Here is a 12,292-nt window from a genome sequence, read left to right as displayed (position 1 = left end):
CTTTAAGTTCTTAAGGCTGTAGCGCTTTACATAGCTAGCCAGCCATTCCTTACTAGCCTTAAACTCCTTCCTCTTGCTCACAACACAAGTAGCGAATGAAGGAGATGCGAGGTGAACAATGCTCAAACGACGAGGGCTGGAGAGAGACCGAGGATCTGTGAAATGGCAGGAGGCTACATTAGGGTATACCTACACATCACTTCATTTGTGTGGATTCAGCGTAGTGCTTGGCACACGGCAAATTCAAGTTTTACTTTTTGGAACTTTCTGGAATTTTTTTTTGAATATTTTCGATCCGCGGTTGGTTGAATCCGCGGATACGGAGGGCCGACTGTCGTGATGTGACCTGACAAAGGCAGAGTGTTCTGAATAAGAGTGATGTCAGGCTTGGTCAAGATAAAGGAAGTTAGAAATGTTACTGTGACAAGTAAGATTAGTTAGAATGTTGATTGTCCCGGAAGTAATATTTGTGATAGCTGTATCTCCTGCCCCATTATTCAAAAATAAAACACAACTTCACTATTTCTGGAATATGTTCTGATTTTATATTCATGTTCTAGAGATTGTTTCACAAAGACCACTGGCAAGTCAAATGTTGAAATAGTTTCCATTATTTAATTTTCATTGCTGCCATTCACACAAAGACCATAAGATATAGGAGCAGAACTAGGCCAATCAGCCAATTGATTCTACTTCACCATTCCATCATGGCTGATCTATTATCCCTTTCAACCCCATTCTCCTGCCTTCACCCTATAAACTTTGATGCCCTTACTAATCTAGAACCTATCAACCACTGCTTTAAATATACTCAATGACTTAATTTCCACAGCCATCTGAGGCAGTGAATTCCACAAACTTACCACCCTCTAGCTAAAGAAATTCCTCCATGTATCTGTTCTAAAGGGTTCTCCTATTCTGAGGATGTCCCCCAGTCTGAGACTCTTCCTCTTTTGAAAACGTCTTCTCCATGTCCACTCTGTGAAGGCCTTTCAATGATCAACAGGTGAGGCGACACTTCACCTGTGAGTCTGCTGGTGTGGTATACTGCGTCCGGTGCTCCCAATGTGGCCTTTTATACCACCATTCAGAGCCCCATACAGTCCTTCCAGGTGAGGCGACACTTCACCTATGAGTTGGCTGGTGCGGTATACTGCGTCCGGTGCTCCTGGTGTGGCCTTTTATATATTGGTGAGACCCGACACAGACTGGGAGACCGTTTCGCTGAACACCTATGCTCTGTCTGCCAGAGAAAACAGGATCTCCCTGTGGCCACACATTTTAATTCCACGTCCCATTCCCATTCTGATATGACTGTCCATGGCCTCCTCTACTGTCAAGATGAAGCCACACTCAGGTTGGAGGAACAACACCTTATATACTGGCTGGGTAGCTTCCAACCTGATGGCATAAACATTGATATCTCTAACTTCCGTTAATGCCCCTCCTCCACTCCTTACCCCATCCCTGATATATTTAGTTTTTATTCCCCCCTCCTCCTTTTCTTTCTCTTTTTCTGCCCATCACTCTGCCTGTTCTCCATCTCCCTCTGGTGCTCCCCTCCCCCTTTCTTTCTCCCTAGGCCTCCTGTCCCATGAACCTTTCCCTTCTCCAGCTCTGTATCCCTTTTGCCAATGACCTTTCCGGCTCTCAGCTCCACCCCACCCCCTCCGGTCTTCTCCTATCATTTTGCATTTTCCCCTCCCCCTCCTACTTTCAAATCTCTTACTATCTTTCCTTTCAGTTAGTCCTGATGAAGGGTCTTGGCCCGAAACGTCGACAATGCTTCTCCCTATAGATGCTGCCTGGCCTGTTGCATTCCACCTGTATTTTGTGTGTGTCAGTGAGATTCCTACTCATTCTTATTAACTCCAAAGAATACAGGCCTAGAGCCGTCAATTGCTCATCATATGTAACCATTTCACTCCTGGGGGTCATTCTTGTAAACAACCTGGGCTCTCTCCAATGCCAACACATCCTTACTTAGATGTCGGCACAAAACTGCTCACAATTCTCCAAAATATTCTGGCCTATGCGTTACAAAATTAAAGCATTACATCTTGAGCGGAGTGACATTTGCCATTTTCCAGTTCTCTGGATCAATTCCAAAATCCAGTGATTCTTGAAAGATCACTACTCCTGTCACCACAATCTCTTCAGCTCCCTCTTTCAGAACTCTGGAGTGTCGTCCATCTGGTCCAGTTGACTTATCTACCTTCAGACCTGTCAGCTTCCCAAGCACCTTCTCCTTAGTAATGACAACTACACTCATTCCTGCTCCCTGACATTCTTGAATTTCTAACACAGTTATTGTCTTCCACAGTGACGTCTGACACAAAATACTTAAGACCATAACGCCATATAAGACATAGGAACAGAATTAGCCATTCAACCCATCAAGTCTGCTTCATTTCATTATGGCGGAACCATTTCCATCGCAACCCCATTCTTCTGCCTTCTCCCCATAATCTTTCTTGTCTGACTCTTCAAGAGACTATCAACCTCCACCTGAATACACTTAGTGACCTGGCTTCCACAGCGTCCTGCGACAGCAAATTCTACAGATTCACCACCCTCTGGCTAAAGAAATTCCTTCTCTTCTTTGTTCTAAATGGATCCCTCTATTTTGAGGCTGTGCCCTCTGGTCCTAAACTCTCGCACTGAAAGAGACATCTTCTTCACATCCACTCTATCTAGGCCTTTCAACATTCAATAGGTTTCAATCAGATCCCCCACCCCAATTCTTCTAAATTCCAGTGAGTACAGGCCCAGAGCCTTTAATCGCTGCTCATATGATGACCCTTTCATTCCCGGAATAATTCTCGTGAATCGCCTGTGAACTTTCTGCAATGTTAGCACAACATTTCTTAAATAAGGGGCCTAGAACTGTTCACAATACTCCAAGTGAGGCCTCACCAGTGCCTTATACAGCCTCAGCATTACATCTTGCTTTTATATTCTAGTCATCCGGAAATGAATGCTAATACTGCATTCGCCTTCCTCACCACTGAGTCAACTTACAAATTAACCGTAGGGAATCCTGTGCAAGGACTCCCAAATCCCTTTGAACCTCAGATTTTTGAATATCCTCACCATTTAGAAAATTGACTATGCTGTATTCCTTTTACCAAAGTGCATGACCATACACGTCCCAACACTGTATTCTATCTGCCACCCCTTTGTCTTTTCTCCTAATCTTTCTAAGTCCTTCTGCAGCTTCTCTGCTTCTTCAACACTGCCTGATCCTCCACTTATCATCCTGTTGTCTGCAAACTTGGCTACAAAACCATCAAAATCATTGACATACAATGTAAAAAGAAGCAGTCTCAACACAGACCCCTGTGGTACACCATTAGTCACTGGCTGCCAATCCGAAAAGGATTCCTTTAATCCCACTCTTTGACTCTTGCCAGTCAGTCAATGTTCGATCTTTGGCAGTTTCTTTCTTGTATAACCCTGAGCTCTTGTCTTGTTTAGCAGCCTCATGTGTAGCAACCTCAGCAAATGCCTTCTGAAAATCCAAGCACACAACATCCACCAATTCTCCCTTCTTTATCCTACTTGTTATTTCATCATAGAATTCCAGCAGATTTGTCGGGCAAGATTTTCCCTTGAGGAAACCATGCTGACTTTGGTCTATTTAGTCATATGCCTCCAAATACCCTGAAACCATATTTTTATCAATCGAGTCCAACATCTTCCCAACCAGTGAAGTCAGGCTAATAGCCCTATAATTTTTGTTCTTCCTTTCTTCCTTCTTGCATAGTGGAATGACATTTGTAATTTTTTATTTCTTCAGAACAATGCCAAAATCAATTAATTTTTAAAAGATCATTACTAATGCATCCACAATCTCTTCAGCTACCACTTTTAGAACCCTGGGGTGTGCACCATCTGGTCCAGGTGACTTAGCTACCTTCAGATCATTCAGATTTCCCAAGAACCTTTTCTGTAGTTGTAGTAACTTCACACACTTTATGGCCCCCGACACCTGGAATTTCCACTATACTGCTAGTGGCTTCCACAGTGAAGAATAATACAGAATACTTACTCAGTTCATCCGCCATTTTCTTGGTCCCCATTATGATCTCACTGACATCAGTCTCTAGCATTGCATTATCTACTCTTGCTTCTCTTTCATTCTTTCTATACCTGGAAAAAATACTTTCTGTATCATTTTTGATATTATTAGGTAGTTTACCTTTATATTTTATCCTTCCCCCACTTGTGTTTTTTTTTTAGTTGCCTTCTGTTGGTTTTTAAAAAATACCCAATCCTCTAACTTCCCACTAATTTTTGCTCTATTACATACCCTCTCTTGTGCTTTTATGTTGGCTTTGACTTCACTTGTCAGCCATGGTTGCATCATCTTCCCTTTAGAATACTTCCTCTTCTTTGGGAAGTATCTATTCTGTGCCTTCCGAATTGCTCCCAGAAATTCTGGCCATTGCTGCTCTGATGTCATCTGTCCTCTTCCTATCAACTTTGGCCAACTCCACTCTCATGCCTCTGTAATTTCCTTTACTCCTTTACAGATACATCTGGCTTTAGCTTCTCCCTTACAAATTGCAAGGTGAATTCTATCATATTATGATCACTGTTTCCTCAGGGTTCCATTATCTTAAGCTCCTTAATCATATCCAGTTCATTACACAACACCCAATCCAGAATTGCTGATCCCATGGTGGGCTCAACCACAAGTTGCTTCAAAAAACCAATTCAGAGGTATTGTGCTAACTCTTTCTCTTGGTATCCAGCATCAATTTGATTTTCCCAATCTATCTGCCTTTTGAAATCTCCCATGACAAATGTAACATTCCCTTTTTACATACTTTTTCTATCTCCCACTGTAATTTGTAGACTATATCCTGGCTACTGCTCAGAGGTCTGAATATAACTCCTATCAGGGTCGTCTTACCCCTGCAGTTCCTTAGCTCTACTCACAAAGAATCTACGTCTTCTGATCCTATATCACTTCTTTCTAAAGATTTAATCCCATTTTTACCAGCAGCGCTAGTCCTCCTCTTCTGCATACCTGCCTGTCCTTTTGATAGATTGTGTATCCTTGGATATTAAGGTTCCAGCTACGACTGTCTTTTAGCCATGATTCTTACAACATAATATCTGCCAATCTCTAACTTATTAAGTTTGTCAGCCATTTCTTTGAACCCCTTTACTACCAATCCAGCATAATTTTCCAGCAGTCTGATATCCACTCTTACCTCTCTTTTACTCTTTATATATCGGAAAAAAAACCTTTGGTATCCTCTCTTATATTATTGGCAACCTTACCTTCAAACTTCATCATTTCTCTCATTACCTTTTTAGTTGTCTTCTGTTTTTTTTTTTAAAAACTTCCCATCCTCTAGCTTCCCAATAATTTTTGTTCTATTGTATGCCTTTAGCTTTTATGCTGCCTTTGACTTCCCTTGCCAGCTATGGTTCCCTCATCTTCCCTTGAGGAGGTTTCTTCTTTTGGGATAAATATTGAAATCTGTATATTGGAAACCTCACGAGCATCATAACATTGTCCTTTTATATGACTTTTCTACTTCCCATTGTAATTTGTAACTCACATCCTTGCCACTGTCTCTATAACTTCCGTTATTTGTACCCTCTGAGTGCCTTACCTCTGCGCACAAGCATTCTACATTTTCTGATCCTCGTCACTTCTTTCAAAGGCAGGGATCCCCAGCCTGGGGTCCACAGACCTCTTGGTTGATGGTAGGGATCCATAGCATAAACAAAGTTGGTAGCCCATGTTCTAAGAATATGATTTCATTTTTTACCAATAGAGCCACTGCACCCTCTTTGCCTACCTGCCTACTTTTTGATGAGATATGTGTCCTTGAATGTTTAGTTTCCAGCTATGATCTTCTTTCAATTATGATAGTGATGGCTGCAACATCACAGCCACCAATTTCTAGCTGCTCCATAAACTCATTTACCTTAGTTTGTATACTCCATCCATTCAAATAAAATGCCTTCAGTCCTGTATACACCACCTAACTTCTTGATTTTGTCTCCATGTTGCCTGAAGTTAAATTCATATCACTTTCTAACTTGTCCTTTGTTCTAGAGACTTCAGTAAACTCCCCTCACTCTCTTTCCCTTTTACTTTATATATTCTTTTCCAAGCTGTTGAATCCACTGCTTATTATTTAGTTTAAAGTCCCATCCACAGCCCTGGTTATACGATTTGCCATGACCAAGGTCCTAGCATAGTTCAGCTGGAGCCCTTCCCATTGGAACAGCTCCCTCCTTCCCCAATACTATGAATAAGTTGCCATTCTACTTATGTATGTTACCCATTGCTTTCACACCTTTATCTGGTTTGAACTGGTAATGTTTGTAAAGCAACAATGCACAATATTTCTCTGTTTACTGAAGATTACTATGGCAAATATTCAGTATTTATTTTAACCAGATCTGACAAAAGTTAATTGCTTCTGAATGTATGTCTGCTTTATATACTGTACACTCTGCATCTTATGTGAAATTATCTGTATTCCATGAATTACAGAATAAAATGCGTGATTCATTTAAGCAATCGGCAATTATCTGTGGAGAGAATAGCATTATTTCATGTTTCAACTTCTTCAGAACTGTTAGATTCACGGGAAGTTTCTTAAATGTTGATTGTTTTTTGAATAATTTTCTGGTTCGTATTTTGGCAGTGACTGATTTTTTGCCTTTAAGTATGAAATTTCTTTTGTATAGATCAATCCATCTTCTACTTGCTTGATTTGTTTGAGTGTGAATTTTGGTGAGATTCATTTCAAATTTTGCAACCAAGCAGAATAATAAAATAGCGTTTTGAGTTTATCTGTATTTTTGTGCATTTGAGACATATTAATTTAGCTTGTGCTTTGTGGGTATATACCACAGAGCTGGGTCATCTGGGTTAAATTTGAGCAAGTTTGCTATTCATTTCAAGATTAAAGCTGGCTCCTAAAGGTGGTTATCTGACCACTCTACTGTTTGTACACTGTATGCATGAGTGTGTGATCCACAGAGAAGCAAGGGGGAAGTAATAATGATATTAGTATAACCAACTGACACATATTTTCTTTTTCTACAGTCACAATGAATGGAAGGTAACTTGCAAACATCCAGTTACAGGACATACATCGCAAGAAAACTGTATATTTGTCATGAATGACGAGTAAGTCACAATTTTCTCCTTGTGTGGTTTGTTATAGTGTTTACACAAATAGTTGAAAATCTCTGAAGGCAATATTCTGAATGTTCAATTTGCTGACTTAGAAATATTCCACATTCTTGTCCAATTAATTTCACTGCTTGCAGATGTTTTTAAAGTTGCACTTTGTGATTTAATTCCCAATGTGGTTTTTAAATTGAATACTTTTATTCTGAGAATGCAGCACAAAAATACTACACTGTAATTTGAAATTTCTGCTGAGTATTCAAAACAGTTTAGCATTTGACCATAATTGTATCCAAATGTTCAGGGATTTTTTTATTTGCCTGAATTTTTTTAGTTTAATCTTTTGGGTTTTTTTTTTGCTAAAATTTCAGGAAAAGATGGCATTTCTATGCCCTGTAACTAAAAATTCAATAAGCTATCTATTTCTAACATCAAGTTTGCCTAACTTTCATTTGTCTTTAATGCTGTATGCCCAAACATTCCTCTCTTTACAGGAGCTATCTTTGGAAGCTTACAATTCCTCTTTACAGCTCCTAAACAGGTCAAATGGACTTCCAGCATGTGTGTCAATTGTGTATCTTAGAACAGATGGTTGAAGGTCCAAAATAATAGCTCCAGGCTCTCCCTTTCTGCTTGTCCTTGTCCTCTGAAAGCACGTCAATTAAGCCACATTGATTTTTATTGTAGAATAAGGTCATTCAGTGGAAGTAGCTCTTGGACGCTGTGAGTATTCATTTTAAACAATGGTTTACAGTAGAAGCTGTGATCAATAAAATTACAAGTTTAATTTTATTTACATTTGTGAGCTACTAAAATCAAGCATCCTTGTTATGCATATACTTAATGTCTCACTTAAATTGTAAACTTTCTAAACTGTTGAATTTTATTAAAAGAGAGCCACTTGACGTGGTGCAGATTCATTTTTATATGAATCTAAGGTTTTTGCATCCTGGAATCAGTTTTCTTCATTGTAGCGGTTTAGACAATTTAAATAATATACTGGAAGACGGTATCAGGATCGGAGGTGAGAGCCGATTTTACTTGCTCTCCTCTGATGGTGTCTCTTCTCTTCATGGTGCTGAGGCTATGAAGTTTACCCTTGGCTGTTTTGCTTTGTGCCTGCTAATATGATGGACTGATATCTAGGCTTGGGGCTCCTCCGGGCTGCTCTGGGGTTCAGATCTAGGGACTCATTTTGGTTCAGAGTGTTGTTGCTTGCTTCTGTTGTTTGCATGATTAGTATATTTTTCCCCCTTCTCTGCGCATCAGGTGATATTCTTTATTTTATTTATTTTTAATTGGGTTCTTTTGGGTTTCTTGCTTAGTGGCTGACTAAGCAAACAAAAATCTCAAGGTTGTATAATTTATACATTCTTTGATAATTAATGTACCCTGAAATCTTTGAATTAATGGTGAAATATATGAATTTAGAAATTCCAGCAGACCCAAAGGATTGCAAGCAACTGCTGAGGGAGCAGATCTCGAACAATTACTTTAGTCACCATCAGTCTCTGCAACTTCATTTAGTCTTCAAGCTTTATACATTTTTATATTAAAAAAATATGCCTGTCAATATTTTCTTTCATGACCAGGTTCAAGGGTCCAAATGTGTGCTGGCCAAAGGTCCAATTATTCATTTCTGTAGCCTGGATGGGGTTTGGATTGAGCAATAGTCAATGACCCAGAGGTGGGGTTGAGATAAGTGAGAACAAAACTCCCTGTGGTTGTTCATTGGGTTAATGGAAGATCAGAAGATGGGGCTGAGGTCTGCAGAGATGGATAGGATAGCAGCCAATTTTTATCACGGAGGGAGCCACTGGTGGTAGTGGACAGTGTTCATGGCCATAATCTTGGGATTTGGGTGCACAAGGGTGATCAGGCTGGTTTCCTGACAGGCATCGCAATTTGCTGTTGTACAGGGAAGATCTGTTTATCCTCATTCTGCAAAACTACATTTAGTGCATGGAATGTGTTATCTAAGTTTCCACACAATGTTCCATGGAAAGTAACATAATGTGAGAACACAACAGAGCCCCATGCTTTGAGGAATAAGGATTGCAATAAGAAAAAGCAGTCCAAATCATACTTCTTCATAATTCAAAGGCACATCTTCTATGCATAAATCAAGAAAAGCAAATCAAACTGAGAAGAAATGTTAAATCATGTCTCAAAATTCGTGTTCTGATTTGTGAATTCTGTTATGGTGAATTTCTGTTAGGATTAATTTTTATAGCATGGAAAGTGATAATGCAGAGATCACCTGTAAAATGAAGCAGCCAGAAAGTTTTCAGTGCGACACAAATAGAGCCATCAAAGGTTACAGGTATGTTTCACTGCAGAGAAAGATCAATTTTCAGCATATAATGCTGAGAAAAACTATAAATGAATATATTTTGTGCAACTATCACATGTTGAGAAGGAATGTCATCTGAGAATGAGAAATGTTTTTGTAAATTCATCCCATTCTGTATAAAGTTTTATCTGGTCATTGTTTACCCATCAGCAGCTGAATTGGGTATTGGGACCACATGTCCAATAAATTTGCTATTGACTCGATAAGTTAATGTAGTTTTGTGTGTGAAAAAGTCCTCAGGAGATCCCCCTTGATAGTTTTGTGGTTCAGGGCAGCCTCCAGTTTATCCCTAAGCCATGCAGATCAGATGCATCAGCTTCATTGTGAATCTGTGGTAAATTAATTTATTGACCAGTGTGGCTACAGTAGGTCTTATAGATTTTGTATTGTGTATTATCCAGGGCAACTGCCTGCATTGTAAGATGACAGTGATCCACCAAATGTCAGCTCATTTTCATTTCAGCAGAAAATTAAATTTCCATAGGGAATGAAGATTCAAAATCGACCTGATAATCCTTTATTAAATCTAATCTGATCAACTGGATCATTCGGACCAGTAATTCTAGAAGCTTTTCTGCCTTGCCTTTGGTTGTGTGTGAACCTGAGATTTTAAAAAAAGTTTTAAAGAATCGATGGTCTATAAAGCATTCTATACATACTCTATTTTTGTTTGCCCTGCAGAAAAGTTACAAATGCTGAAATGTAATGTGTAGAATGTCATTCTTTTCAGAGAAAGTTTCTGGAGCATGTTCAGCTGCTCTCTTCGTCAAAGGTCTTTTTGAGACTGATTGCAGCTGCTTCTTTGAAATGTTGGTGCCTCCAGGCACACCCCTTCCCCCACGAGAAAATAAATACCATGACTGGCCTTTGTATCTCTTTTCAGTAATTTCTTATTCTTTTACCAGTGTTAACTTTTGTGCTCCAAGTATATTCCTCTACAATGTGATCTTGCAAGACACATTTTAGGGTATAATTGTAAAAGAAGAACTTAAACGTAACTTAATTTTAAGCTCAACCATATCTTCACATTAATTTTCTATGCTTTGTTGCTTTTGTGCTTTTAGTTTTTTTGGGGGGTGGGGGTAAATGAGAGAGAAACGGAAAGAAGCTTTTGCTTTTTTTTTGTTTTAAGGCTTTAGCCTATAAAGACTGGGCTCAGTCTGATAGTTTCCAGTTAAATACCCTCAAAGCTCTGACCAATTCATTTGTCACATGAAAAATAATGACTACAGAGTATGATTATGTTTTTTGTCAAAATTGAAAGATTTTTTGTTCAGTATTTATCCTGCACAATGGCTAATTCAAATTTCTTGTCATTTATTTGGTATATGAAAATTTCAGGCAATCGCCATTTATTTTGGATCAATTTTGGGAATCACTCTCAGATGTCGATTAATGGCAGCTCGTGGTTTTATAATATGCTGTGATCTATACCCACACCATCTGTTTCAGCCGTTAGATTAATCCTTTTAAATCTAATGTGCATTTCAGAGTTTCCCTCCGATTCATCAGAGCTTGGAAACTAGAACTCTTTGAAATATTATGCCAAATGTATTTACATATCCAATGAAGCATTAAACTTCTGAAGTTTTTGCATCTGAATTAATTACATGTAAAACATATCAATTAAATAATTTCCTGTTCAACTATTGATAATTTTATTCATATTATTAGTTTCATGATGCAACTTGATATATTTTGCTGGATGGTTTTACAAAAAGAAAGCAGTGGAACTATATATGCAGCTGATTTATTTCATCTCCATTTCTGTCAACCAAATTGGAAGTCAAACTTATTTAAAAGAAAATCAATTTTAAGTAGGTCAAAGAGAACCAGTTGTAATATTTCTCCTAGAAAATCTAAACCAAAGAAACTACTCTAAAAGGCTGTATATATGATCTCTAGTTCTGGATTTCTAGTTGCAGAGTTATTTTTATAAATACTTACATGGAAAGTGAATATCATTGTAATGCTAGAGTTTACTCTCCATCCCTCGTTGTCCCTGAGGTACGGAGGCAGCGATGAGTCAACCACATCTGGACTCACATTTACGCCTAACTGAATTAGGATGGCACATTTCTGTCCCTGAAGGACATACGTGAACCAGATGGGTTTTCATGGCAATCTGGTGGTTTCATGGTTTCTGTTGCTGAGGCTAGCTTTAAAAAAAATTCCAGACTTATTGAATTACTTCTGATTTAAATCGCTCAGCTGTCATGATAGGATTAGGGCTTTGTGTTTCAGGATAATGGTCCCAAATACAACTATGCTACCATAGCCCTAATTAAGTCTGTTTGTCTTGTAACTGTTTTTGATTATTTTTAGAAGTTCAAGAAAATTGATTTTCTAATGTATACTTGAATCATTTTTCAGTTGCTTAACTATCTGTAGGCTAATGGGTTTCTTGGGTCTTATTGCAAATATTGTAACTCTGATGACATAGAGCAGATAAAGCAAAAGTTCAATTGAAGGTAGCCATTCTCAGACTGAAGAGCCGCATCTGGTTGAAGATTTGTGGCCTACCAAGTCTAAGGAAATGTAAGCCTTTGTGTCTTGCATGGATGTAAATAGATTCATTCAGTACCTGGTTAGTGTAGAGTCATAGAGTTATACAACACAGAAACAGGCTCTATGGCCCAACTCGTTTATGCTAACCAAGATTTGCCAATGTGAACTAGTTCCATTTGTGTCCATTTGGCCCAAGTTCTCCCAAACCTTTTTTGCCCATTTACCTCTCTAAATGCCTTTGAAACATTGCAGTTGTGTCTAAC

The 12,292-nt window shown here is 38.8% G+C and overlaps 1 protein-coding gene across 12 annotated transcripts in view; it reads left to right on the top strand.

Annotated features, from left to right (window-relative positions):
* The window catches only part of plekha5 (pleckstrin homology domain containing, family A member 5), a 294,707-nt gene that overhangs the window by 130,525 nt on the left and 151,890 nt on the right, over nucleotides 1–12,292 (top strand). For all 12 annotated transcript variants that reach the window (XM_073066153.1, XM_073066148.1, XM_073066154.1 and 9 more), the window contains one exon: nucleotides 7,082–7,165. In XM_073066153.1, coding sequence (XP_072922254.1) covers nucleotides 7,082–7,165 — 84 coding nt within the window. The remainder of the gene's footprint in view (nucleotides 1–7,081; nucleotides 7,166–12,292) is intronic.

Source organism: Hemitrygon akajei, chromosome 14, assembly GCF_048418815.1.
Source record: "Hemitrygon akajei chromosome 14, sHemAka1.3, whole genome shotgun sequence".
In the NCBI taxonomy this organism is placed as follows: Eukaryota; Metazoa; Chordata; class Chondrichthyes; order Myliobatiformes; family Dasyatidae; genus Hemitrygon; species Hemitrygon akajei.
Note: the sequence above shows the minus strand (reverse complement) of the source record. Positions and strands in the feature narration are given on the sequence as shown.